The sequence below is a fragment of the Perissodus microlepis genome, chromosome 18 (assembly GCF_051167445.1).
Source record: "Perissodus microlepis isolate ML-2025 ecotype Zambia chromosome 18, ASM5116744v1, whole genome shotgun sequence".
Taxonomy (NCBI): Eukaryota; Metazoa; Chordata; class Actinopteri; order Cichliformes; family Cichlidae; genus Perissodus; species Perissodus microlepis.
Window position 1 is genome coordinate 30,128,239 of NC_140478.1, and position 13,489 is coordinate 30,141,727.

Consider the following 13,489-nt stretch of genomic DNA (forward strand, 5'->3'; position numbering starts at 1 on the left):
TCAGTGTATCAAATAATAACCAATAAAATTACCTCCAATTTGATCAAACTTCTTTTAGAGTAAAACATTTAATAGATAGCCTGGATATAAAACTGATTAAGAGCCTGCAATGTTTTCCAAAAAATAAGTGCAATTTTGCCCCATTCAGCAAAGCTACTCTCATTACAGCAATGCACAAGCAGCTCATTGTCAGATGCTGCTCCTCACTCTTCTCTGAACAGAGCAAACGAAGAGCGAGTCATGTCTGCAGCAGGAGAGAAAGATGCTGTGTTCACGAGGAAGTAGTGGCAACTGTTCATCTACAAGTAGGATACAGTCTATGGCGACAAATATTGTTGCCATATAGACTGTATAAAAGATGGGCATAGCGCTGCGGTCCTAGAAAATGAAACCAGTCAAAGTGCCTTAAAGCTGCTTTCTTTTTAATGGCCACCAGGGGGCAACCCTTGTGGTCACCAAGGGACATTTTCTAAGTCGGTGTCGGCAAAAATGTGAAAACCAAGTATTCATACCAGACGTTCACAAACCAGTGTGGGACCGGCAGTTGGTACATCCAACCTTTATTCCGTTTGCCTGGTGGGAATGAAATTGGCTCTACCAGCTGCGCATGCTGGTGTGTTCATGTATCGATATGTAAATGGCAAACTGCACGTTTGAGTAATAATCTAGGACTGCTCAATGTCACCACCTTGACGTGCTTATTTAAGGATGTTGGCATTAAACTTGTAGTGCCCTTGTGCTGTGCACTAATGCTCATGCAGCAATGCTAAGGCATGTGAGGTTGAGAAAATGAAAGAACAGCTTTTTCTGTTTTGTTTTTTGTTTTTTTCCCTCAGTCATGCCTGTGACACTCATTTATCATGACTGATGAACTTCTCATTGGGAATGATAAACCTTTTGTTGATGTTGTTGTTGTTGTTGTTGTTTTTTTTACAAAGTGGATAGTTGCTGAAAGTATAAAGTCCAAATAAGTGACAAGTCTAATCTGGGTTTACATGAGCTGTAATCCTGCAGCGTTTTGCCTTGTGGAGTGTAATTGTTGTTTGGTCCTATGAGAGTGGGAGTTCGAGATAAAGCAGTTCAGTTTCTCTTCTCTAGAAAGTCCTGATTTTTTTTTTTCCTCTTACATTGTTTTGTGTTCAATCAGAAATGATTTAAAGTATGTCCTCCAGTTAAATTCATTTTTATTCTCCTTTTATTCTCCTTTGGGTCATGCCTAAAATTCTTAAAGGGTCTAAATGGCCATGTTTGGGAGCGTCTTTGTAAAACTTCCTAAATAATTTCATAAAAATATATATATTTAGGAAATTATTTTCTAACTGTTCAAGACTCCAGCCTGTAAACTGTAATGAATTCTTTGGATATCCATTATCTTAAAAGTCACACATCATGTTTAGGTACCACATGCCCTTTACATCAAAAAGGATTTTAGAAATTCGTACGAGAAGACCGCAAAATAATGAACATGATTAAAATCTTCAAAGTGCCTCAGGTTCATTCGTAAGACATCAGGCATTCCCTGGTTGTTTGTAACCAGTTGGTCATGCTTGACCCCAGATAAGTAAAAAAGTGTTCACGTTTAACTGAATTTCTATAATGGTGTTTGGAACACACAAGGGTAAATATGTGTTTCAGAAGTTCAAATGTTTAAAACATTTTCAGAAGTGGTTTTTAGAACATAGTTGGACTAGCAGCTTTGCTTTACATCTCAATTACTCTGTCACTCCAGCACTACAATCAGAGAGAAATGCATGCATCTCTACTAACTTGTGATTATTCTGCTGTTTTCATTATTTCAAGTAATAATTTTCCATTCAAATATAAGAAATAGGATTTGGTAAATGATTGCTTTAAATGTGCCAGAAAAATACATCTAAATCTGTTTTCTTGGCTCAGAATGAGCCAATCGAGGGGGGTGTTCATACCACAAAGGTAGATTTTTTGGGGGAAACAAAATTATAATATGTTCAATTAAGTTAACAAAATGTGTATATTAAAAAAAACCCAACTTCATTACATTGTGTGTGTTGAATATTCCTTTGTTTATAGCCTTTTTTGAGGATGCCAAATTTGTAGGGGTTTGCAATGTTTTGCATAGAACAGCCATGCAATGAAGAAACTTGATATATAAATCAGTGGCAACTTCATTCTCTTCAACTACTAAATGAAATGTGCTATGTTTTTTTTTTTTTTTTCTTCTTTTTTTTTTTTTTTAACTTCAGATCTGGTGACTACATTTACAATCCCATGACATTGAATTTTAATAATTTCTGTTACTCATCAATAACCACATTAATGTTAGCTTTTGCCTACATTGAACAATGTTATGGTAGCCCTTGTCATGAACTTAAATTATTAAAAAATAAATGACATTAACCTAATTAGGCAGACACCATTTTGATGAGATTACGTATGTGAGAAATTGGTGTTTACCGTGTTGAATGTAGCTTGAGATGAGCCATGGCTGATGTCTGTGGTATGATTGACTTCAGCTTACATGTGTAAAATGGCTTCTTCAGTCTCTTTCTGCATAAATGCACAGCTTAACTCTCGCCTGTCTGTCCTACAGGTACATGGGTATCGGCCTCTCAGCTCAGGGTGTAAACATGAACAGACTCCCTGGTAAGTTGACATATTTTGTGCATTTGTTGCTGCTGTCTTTTGGTGTCTTTATCTGTTATATTCTACACTAGATATGTCTGGGATTTCTGTGGGTGTCATCTTGTCTGAACATAACTACTAGAGATTAGATTTGGATAAACTGGTTGGAGCCGTGACTGAGTCTGTTCATTGTGGTTGTTAGTTTGGAAAAAAAAGAAAGGAAAAAGAAAAACAAGTAATATAAAAAACACAATTCAGATCCTTAAGTAGGCTTACTGGGAAATCTTCTATAAGGTCAACAAGGCTTTAACGTTTTAGTCAACCTGTTTTAGGATTATGTTGCTATACAAAGGCCTATAGAAAAATTAAATAAAATTGAAATTGGTTGCAACCAGCATGGAAAAATTGAAGCTAAGTTCATATGTTGAGAATTGATACCTGTCAGGACAAGCCAAAGGGTTTATATCCAGAGATCTCGGTAACATGTTGTGTAGCTCTTGAGTGAGGAGCAAGGATGAATACTCTACTGAGCTTTTATGTGTAGTTCAGGCCAAGGTGTTGTGTCGGCATATCGAAAGTGGCTAAATGAACATTTCTCGTTAGTTTGCTCATAGTGGCCTAAAGCATCTTAACTTTGATGAAACTGCCAAAAAACTGGAGAGGATGTCATAAGAAATAAGTCTGTTAACTAATTATTTAAAAGCTCATAAATTATACAAAAGCAGACATTACCAACATAAACACCAGCCTATGAATAAACACGATCAGTAGCTGAAATTTTTATTTTATATTTGTAATTATTTATTTATATAAATATATTTTTCCTGTGAGGCTGTGGAGGACATGTTGCCTCCCCCTCAGCATGTTTATTGTTATCTCAGACATAACCTTCGCCAAAGCAGGTTAGATGTAAGAATTATGCCGGGCTCACACTGTGCGATTTTGTCAGTCGCGCGATTCAGCTCCTGCTCAAACTGTACGATTGACTCGCAGGGGTTAGAAGTTCGTAGGTCACGATGCAGGGCCTCACACTATACGACCCGATACTCTGATGCGACCCGAGTGCTCACACTGTGCGTCCATAACATGAAGGTTATAACAGAAATTCTGTCGCTCGCTCTCCCTCTCTGTCTTTCACTCACACAGACACGCACACCACCACCATCAACTTTGCTAAATTGCTAATGAAAAACATGATCAGGCAGCTGTGATTGAGCAGCAACGTCTATCCAACTATTTTCACGGTTGTTGTGGTCGTGATAATTTTGTGAGGCCACATCGAAAAGGCTCGGATGAGCTTTCCAAAGTTCTACAAGTGCCTCCATCGCTTGTGTCCAGATCACACGCTGCACTGCCGTGCTGCGCCGTCTTTTTCGCTGACATTTGTGTTTGCGCGTGCGCAGTGTGAGAAACTGCGGTGACACCCTCACGACCCATCAAAAATGGGCTGCAGTCTGCAGAAGGTTAAACAAACAAAGAATTGAAGGTTAAAAATGCCACACAAAAATTTCCCAATTCTGGGAGTACATCCAGTTTTCTGGAAGAAACTGAATGAGCTATGTCTTTCTGCAGTCAGCATGAAAGCAACAGCAAGCTGTTCCACTGATTGAGAATACCGATTTCCCAGGTTCAGTTCCCATAGTGTCCTTGAGCAAGGCATTGAATCTTGCAGGTTTGTGCTTGCTGGCTCACGGTACAGGGCTGTGGGTGAAGGTGTGGACACATACATCTGCCTTTTTTCTGTTTTAAGTGAGGATATTTCAGCTCTACTGCTCTCAGCACTGTGTGATTCTTGATCCAGGTCATGATATTACACCAGTGTTTACTGAAGCGTTGGAATTATGACGTCACATGTCTATTTTTAGACTTAACATGCGAATTTCTGGCCTAATAAAGTTTGGTGATAGGGAAATGTCTGTAAATACTCACAAATGTTAGTTGGGTTTAACTTTCAGCAGATACGAAACATCTTGGTCCAGCTATTTTGTTGTTTGACAGCTTTTATTTCATGTCTTATTTGAGGAAATCTAATAATTAGATTAGAAAAGAAAAGAGTCGGCACTCAGAGAATCCCACTTGAAATCTGGGGAGAACGCTGCCAAAGCAAAGATGAAAATCCTTTTATGACCATATTTTAGGGCATGTATTTAAATCAGACTTTACTGATGATTCTACACGTGTGACCATTAATATTGAAGTGTAATTTAAATAACACTTCGTAAATATGTTCCCAGAGGGATTTTAAGATTGCTGCTGAGTGGCAAGATTACTTCATAAAGGTTTTGACGCTGCCTCTCCAGTTTAATCACACTGCGTTTGAACCATTTTGGCGGCCTGCTCACAGCACTGTTGTCCTCCTCAGTAGCGTAGCTTTTGGTGTGATTTGTCACAAAACAAATTTTGAAAACATTATGTTGTGTTTTTTGATCTCCTGTGTCATCAGTGCCAGTATGCTTCTAGTTCAGGCATATTTACAATACTTATAGGGGCCACATTGTACTTCTGACCCTAGAGCTGAGTAATTTAAACTGACGTATTGCTTTTAGGTTTTCTAAAAACAAATAAATAAGTAAATAAATACTGACATGTAGCACATGTAGGAGGAGCTCACTGTTTGTAACGCTGGCCCTTGGTGACAGGTAAAAGCTACAACATGTGAGGAGGTGTGTGTAAAGTTGTGTATAGGCTTTGCCTATAACTAACCCACAACTGTGTTCAACCATAAGAAGTTTCTCTGTGTGACTAATCAGCTGCAAAGTATATCATTATTCTACAGCACTGTACCTTTTAATGTGGGTTTGTAGGAATATTCATATTGTGAGACTATGACCATTATCATTCAGCCCTCCTATGGGCTGTGTGTGTCTGTCCGTGTTTGTCTCTGTGTTTCTGTGTTGAGTCTGAGATTCAAACAATTGCTGCGTTTTAACACTTTTTCACCTCATGTTCTCACACTTTTCATTTGCATCGCTGCAGGTTGGGACAAGCACTCTTATGGTTACCATGGAGATGACGGCCACTCCTTCTGCTCGTCTGGCACCGGGCAACCTTATGGACCCACGTTTACAACAGGCGATGTGATTGGCTGCTGTGTTAACCTCATCAACAACACCTGCTTCTACACAAAGAATGGCCACAGCCTAGGTACAGAAAATAATACCCAATAATGCTGCCATGCAGTGGTCTGTGTATTAAGTTGCAGAAGGACTGCAGTGTTTCCAATATATTTTTTATCAATGTTTAAACAGAGATGGCATTTCTCTCAATAAGAGAGAGATGAGCAACAGTTTTGTTTTGTTTTTTTAAATAAATAGTTGGCAATCCCGCTTGTCCACTATATTTTTCCCACTGCTTGCCCACTTGTGTTTTGAAAGTTCAGTTGCTGCTAACCAGTTAGCTCCAGCTCTTCCTGTCTTATCTTTCCCCTAATGGCTGGCTCACTGGCCAGGTTTTTGTTGGACTGTAATATTATTCACCTCCTTCCCCAAAAGGATCTCAGCCTGCAGCACCTTGAACTGCAGCTTTTGAAAGTAGTCTTGCTTCTGTCCTGTCGTGCTGCTGTAAGCTGGATGGTTACTCTGACCAGAAGCTGCGGTAGATGGAGGATTGGCTCACTTATGTCCCTTTTATACCACACTCACCAAAGCTTTGTAGTTGGAGACTTCCAAAGGAACTTCGATTACATTTGTGTAGTTATTCATTTCTCACAAAGGGATTGGAAAATAAAATATTTTCCGAGGAGAAACTTTGCCATGATTTAAGCTCATTTTACAAACACGGCTGTAATAGTTTAACAGAAGTTGTTACTGAGCCAAACACAAAACAAGAGGCCACCACAGCAAGTCCAGCTTGTGATATATTGCTTTTTTTTTTTTTTTTTTTTAAGTTTTGCATGTTTCTATGAATTGTCTTGTTGTTGTTGTTGTTGTTGTTGTTTTAAATAATCATTCTTTGTTAATTAAATGTCTCTGATGTTTTTTGCTCTTTTTTGTTTTAAATTATTTTTTCCACTTTACTGCACAGCAAAGAAATGTTACAAAGCTCGATAGTAAAAGCAATGTAAACATATATTTATATCTATGTATGTTCTTCATAATATAAGCATCCAGCAAATCTGTCAAAAAGCTTTTAATGTGAAGGCTTTGCAGTACTTTGATGTAATTTTTAAATTATACAAATTTGTATTTTTTAGATAATGCTTTAGTGATAACTTCCTTCATGATTAGAAGACAGGGTTCACAGTTAAATCTGTTGGGGAGACAGTCTTTCTCGCTTATGTGACATTTATGAACTGCAGCAAGATGACAGTAACCAGATTACCTCAGCACATGTAAACACACGAACTGTGGCCTCACGCTGTGTGCAGAAATGGAAAGTACTCTTGTTTTTCATGCTGACTGTTTCTCTCTTCCTCTGCAGGTATTGCCTTCACAGACCTACCAGTAAGTACTGAGATTTTCTTCACTCTTTGTTGTAAAGTAATCTTTTCCATAATTAGCACAGCTGTAGGAGATGATGCTATTTATGGAAATTAAATGTGTCATTTCCTGCAGAATGTCCACTGCAGTCAAAATGTTTAACCATGCAAAATGGATTAGAGGCTGGAAAACTCGGGAGCTCCGAACACACCGTCAGCTTTTCTCAAACACTGTCAAACTGGAAGGCCTTTCTTCTTCTGTCACATCTGTAGTGATTGTGGTGTCTGTGTAACCTTCGGCTTAAGTTTCTTTGGCTTTATCCAACCATAAACAGACACTTGAGTGTTCTCTATTAGGAATTCATTATGTGTTTAAAGCAAATGAACTGTACTTTCTGTATTTACGTTATGAAGTTCAGAGGTTCACATTTATTAGGAGGCTTTAACTCAAAGTTGTCAGGTGTTTGACACAGTAAACTGCTTTATATAACACATTTTGTACTATGGTTTCATTTTTTTTCCACAAATGGATGAACAGAGTATTAGTAAAGCATCTAGTGCAGGTTGTAGGCCTTGAAATGTGGGGGAGAAAAGTAGAATGTAGAAAAATTGAAAAACGGCAAAACAAAGCACAGTTTTTAAAAAATTATATAAATTGATATTAGCAGGAATATCGTTACTGTGTATGAAAAGCTTCTTATGTGGCACTGATTACATTATCTAATTATTTTATTGGTTGGACCAAAAAAATTAAACGGAAGACTCCTAAATTTAAATCTCAGGGACGACTCTCAAAGTAGAAAGAAGCTTTTTAAAACAAAGTCAGCAGACTTTATAAGCTGTTTTTTTTTCCTCACAGAGTTCACTCTTGGTGACAGTTAATTTGATAATGCTTCAAAGTAGCTGCTTAATAAATGTCTGAAGAAAGTATTTAAAAAAAAAAAAAAAAGTTTCTTTTAAGCTGCTGTAAACATCAGTCATGTTGACACATTTTCCACTTTCATTTAGTGGGGAAAACAGCTTGAAAGTTTAAAAACTATTTACAGTGGACCTGTTCTTTCTGTCTGTAACATATTACAGTGGCAAATTCACATATTAAACATGACCAAAGTTCTAACATAGGACATAAGTGTATGAGCCAAATGCTCATGCTTCGTTTTTGTTTTAAAGGGTTTTTTTTTTTTTTTCTTTCTACTATTTGCTGTGTATTGTGTCAGACAGAGGAGATAACTGTAATATTGCCATCTCAGGCACACAGCTGTGAGCACAGAAGCCCCAACCTCCTGCTGTTTAAAACTTCTGTTTGTAAGCACCAGCAAACCACAAATGGTTTGCCCCAAAGGGGGAGGGGCTAAAATGTTTTGTTGCTTTTGTTTTGTTTGTTTTGCCCTTTATACCAGACAGGAAGGCGAGCTAAGGAGCTGCACCAAGAACTTCCAAAAGTATGGAGCTAGACTTGAGAATAATGGCCCACTTTTTCAAATGGAACCAGAGTTTTGAGTACTCCTTTGTTTCTTAACAAGGCGACACGGTCAGCTCCTATTCTTCGTTATGTGAACGACTCCCACACCCACTAGGTCTTGATTCCAGTGGGATTCATGCATACGTTACCAAAGTTGGGATGTTTAGGGAGACACTTGTTGCTTGGTTGGTAGCAAATGAAAACGGGTGCCGGCTGTTATTGAAGAAGAAAAATAAGATTCTTAGCTAAAACAATAATCCATTGAGCAGCCAAACAGACTTGGATGTGAGCCAGACATTCATGTTCCTCCAGAGCTGTGCAGTGAAGTGCGTCACCTCGACGCAGCTGACCTTTCTGGTTATTGAACCATGACAAAGACAACTCTGAGAGACACACACAGCTTTGTACTGCTGTTCTTATGTGGGCTGTTATCAGCGGTGTTATTCCCAACTCTTAGCCTAAATCTAACTCTAAAAAAGTTTAGTGTTTTGTAAAGTTTTTGTTGTTTGTCTTTTTTTGTTTAGTTTTTTTTTTTTACATTTTGGTATTTCGGTATTAATTTAATTTAAGGACACTTGCAGCGATCCAAACACAACACAGTGAATGTGCCTTGCCACCAGTCACCACTGCCTCTGATTAAACCAGAGCTCTGGTGATTGGTAGAATAGTAGAACAATACATCCAGATATGCAAATCTTAAGTGTTTTTCATTTAGCTCTGTCTGATTACTGTCTGTCAAATCAAGGATTTATATTTTTAAAAAAAAAACAAAAAAAACTTTTTAAAACAGTTTTTGTTCCAAAGTCAGCAAACCTTTCAGTGGCTTTTTATCACAGATTCTGTACTTGCAGTTTTTATGGCTGTGTGATAAGTGAAATTTAACTCTGGTGCTGCTTCAAAATAAGTGCCCAGAGACATTTTAAAATGCCAGCTGAGTGAGACTTGTTTCTGGAAAGGCTTTGGCTGTAATAATTGAGCTTCATTGCTTTCAGTGCTCCCGTACTTTCTACTTTTTATTCACCAGTACTCATGTATAGTGCTGTTGCTCATTAAATCATAATCAGAAATGAAATCATACAACAGTTTGGATTATGTCGTGTTTGAGTGTAGAGTCCTCCTTGTTTAACATCAGTAGTTTTCCAAAACTGTGTGTTAGGGAGCTTCACTGTTAGCACGTGGGATTGCTGTTTCCTTGGTCTGAAAAACAAATGAGGTTTTTAATGAAGTTACAGGTAACAACAGGAATAAGCTGAAAAATAAAATGAGAACTGCTGTTTAGTTTGGGTAGTATATTGGTAGATGTTGCCATAAGATATGCTCCATAGCATCAAATGAGTATTGAACAGCAGTCAAAGATGATCAGCAGAAAATAAACACGGCAACCTTTCAATGACCGAACCCAGTTATATTATAATTAAATCATATTAATTGTTCCCCTTCACAGTTCAATATGCTTCAAATTGTAAGACAAAGAGTACCCACCAGTATTCCTTTATTATTTATGTCTTCAGTTGAAATTAATTTGCTCTAGGCTGAGTGCAGTACGTGGGACAGAGTCAATAAACAGGACTATGAAGTACTAGTAATGTATTGGAGGACAAACTAAAATAATAAAAAAAAATGATAAAATGAAGTGAAATGCACAATAATCAAAAAGATCTAAATAAATGCTTTGTTGGGTTGTTGACTGACAGAACATTTTTTTTTAGTTCTGTCTATAAAGCAAAATTAATCAAAAGTCAAGTATTTGGAAGTGTCATCAATTCTGATGAAGTCAGTTCAGCAATCAGCTGATAGTCATATTATGGTCAGTGAGTGCGATAAGGGCCCCCCCCCCCCCCCCCCTTTTTTTTTTTTTTTTTTTTTTTAAACGACGCCTGTGAAAACAGGCTGAGCTCTCTGTTCAGAAGATACACTGTCAGCATCCTACCACATATGAGCTTTGTCAGCTACTAAAGTCACATTTTAAGGCGTAATTGCAGACAAAAGCTTATTTCCTGAGATTTTCCGTTTTCCTGTTTTTACCCTTCATTGTTTCTTCCTGTTTTGATTAATTGTCCAGATTGCATTCCAGACTCCGTTTCCTCTATCACTCTTACCTCTCTTTATCGCTCCCTGCTGCAGCCTAACTTGTATCCGACCGTGGGCCTTCAGACTCCAGGGGAGGTGGTGGATGCAAACTTCGGGCAGCACCCATTCGTGTTTGACATTGAAGACTACATGAGAGAATGGAGGACAAAAATTCAGGCCCAGATCGACCGCTTCCCCATCGGAGAGCGCGAGGGCGAGTGGCAGTCCATGATCCAGAAGTAAGAGTTAGAAGGCTCAAATTATTTGCATGTAGTTTAAGCTAAGTACATTTATTTTTTTTTAAACTATGGAATATTAGACTTGGCATGCTTTGTTCACTTATGATGTCTGCCCAGTGATAAGGTGCCACAAGGATGACTTCTTAGGTTAAGAATAACCTAGAAATTGACTTCAGTCTGCTTCCCTCAGGAAAAAAAAATAGCTGCGAAAATTGTGGAAAACAAACTTTGCAGGAAATGAGAGATTTTGATATGTCCATTTTTAAAAAGCTGTTTTTTATTTTATTTTTTTATTTTGTATTTTGTATTTTTTTCAGCCAGATGGTCTCCAAATAGATGTCCCTATTATGATTTCAGAAGTTTAAGTACAAGTAGGAGAAGGGAAAAGTTAATCTGTGGATATGTTTCCTATACCAAAGTTTTATCCATGTGATGTTATAACCACTTGGCCTCACACGTGTGAGTGAGCCATGCTGAATGTTCCTGACATCTTCCACACATAAGAGCAAAAGGGGACTAACCTGACCTATTTAAGGCTCATGAGGAACAGTGTTATAATGTCCAGTTTCTTTGTTGTACAGGATTGTCAAATCTCAAATTTTATCTGCAAATGTAACAATTTTATCAGGATACAGAATAGCAAGTCTTAATCAACAAATTTAATATCTGATACAAGTGGGTGGATGATTTTATAGCCCACTGAAATAAAGACCATTTTGTTTAGCACAATCTTACTGGTTTGCTTATTAAAATCCATACATGCTTATGAATGTGTGGATTAAAGGACTTTCACAGCTAAGTACATTTATGTACAGATTTGACATCAAATTTGGCACTTTAACTCTCACTTCTGCTTAACTGCTTGATGTAATGTGGCAGAGCTAGTTGTAGCAGACATGGAAAGCCATACGGAGAGTTATTACCATCATTACTCCACATTTCACAGCCAATTGGATTTTAACTGGACCATAAATGGTTGAAAGTGCTGGTTGTTTCAGTAGTACCAGCGGCACATTGACCAGATGGAGGAAAAGGGAGTACTTGACTTTGTGACCTCAAGGTATTCTTCTGCATAAAACCAGCTGCCTGCTTGTCCTAAGTTAACGCCTTTGCAGGGTCTAAGTACTGGCTATTTTTATGCACTTAAACACACACTGTTACACACTGTTTTTTCACAGATAAAGTTAATAAATAAATAAATGTTGTAACATAAAACAACTCTTACTTCTGTTTTCCTGTTCAGCTAGCGATGTTGGTGTGGGTGCATGAATTACTTGTTCTAAGTATAAAGTTCCTCTTGGTTCAAATGGATGTGAAAGTGTGTGTTTTACAAGTTGTATAGTCGCAGTTAACTGCTTATCTACTGACAGAGTTATGGTGACTGCAGTAGGTCTCACACAGTGTTCATGTCACACAGACACACACTCAGGCTTGTTATCTGACTGTTTTAGCAGTACAATCATTTACTAATTCATGCTTACATGAACAGGAGACAGCTGACCAGAAATTTACATTCATGTTGGATCCAGAGTTTTTGATCAGTTATTGTAGACTGAACAGTGTTCATCTTGTATTGGCTAAATGAAAAAGTCTTAGAAGGATGCTGTAGGTGACAGGACTACTACTAACATGAAGAGCATCAAGGCCCAGATGGATTGTTCCTCATCGAAGAGCTGGAGCTGTGATTCAGAAGGGAAAGATGCAGGGCTTGGTTTCCCTTCAAGCTGTGGCCTGGCAGGATTAGCTCTCTGTTGCTATGATTACTTGTCCTGAATGGATTTAAACTCCATTTGATGGGGATTGGAGTTGGGGGTGGGACTGAATAAAGGGACTTATTGCCTTTATCCAGATGTCGCCTCACAGGCAGGAATAGAACCAAGAAGTTTCTGATCTTACACCAGTGCAGTGTATTGTCTCTGTGGAACAATGGTAGCATGATGATCAGCCGGTGAGAGTGGCATTGTCTCGTCATATAACGGCCTGAAGCATGAAGTTTGGTTTAGCTCTGCTGCACTGAGGGAACTCGTCATCGACGTAGTAATGGGGTGTTTGGGTTTAGCCGTGCCTCTAATTTGATTAATGAAAAGTCAGACACATACACTCAAAAAACATACCATGCTCATATTCATCTGCATATTTTTATTCTTGAACTCTGCCAGAGTAGCTTTGCATTATTCACATTTCAAAATAATCCTTATGTATATTATCCTGGTCCTTGCGGTAGCACCTGGAAACTTTCTATTGTCTGCCCTGGATAAACAGAATTTGAACAGTAGGTGAGCGTGGCTTCTGTGCCTCAGATAAGCACATAAGGATGTCCCCCCCTTTCTTTTCCTTTTTTTTTTTTTTTGACAGAGCTAAGAATTAATAATTTTAAAAAGAACTGTCCGAAACGAAGCATTTAGAGCAGTCTGAATCCTGAGCTTATGCCTCACAGGGATTTATTGGGCATACACTGACCTCATTTAAAATATTGTCCATGTTTAAAATGAGCACTGATCATTGTAACAAATTTATATCTGACGGAAAATAAGAAAAACATAGTGGGTTACCTTTAAAGGGTCATTCTGGCTAATAAGACTTAAATGTTTGTAATTTCAAGTTAGTCTTTCAGGTTTGTGGACATTAGAGAAGTAAAGAGTGATCAGATGAAGAAAGCGGAAAGGCCAACAGCTGAACACACTTGGAAGTGAAAAGAAA

The 13,489-nt window shown here is 38.0% G+C and overlaps 1 protein-coding gene across 1 annotated transcript in view; it reads left to right on the plus strand.

The window, feature by feature from the left end:
• ranbp9 (RAN binding protein 9) overlaps positions 1-13,489 on the plus strand; it is a 28,831-nt gene that overhangs the window by 4,196 nt on the left and 11,146 nt on the right. The window contains exons 3-6 of the mRNA XM_084913672.1: positions 2,570-2,622; positions 5,578-5,745; positions 7,021-7,043; positions 10,605-10,789. Coding sequence (XP_084769798.1) covers positions 2,570-2,622; positions 5,578-5,745; positions 7,021-7,043; positions 10,605-10,789 — 429 coding nt within the window. The remainder of the gene's footprint in view (positions 1-2,569; positions 2,623-5,577; positions 5,746-7,020; positions 7,044-10,604; positions 10,790-13,489) is intronic.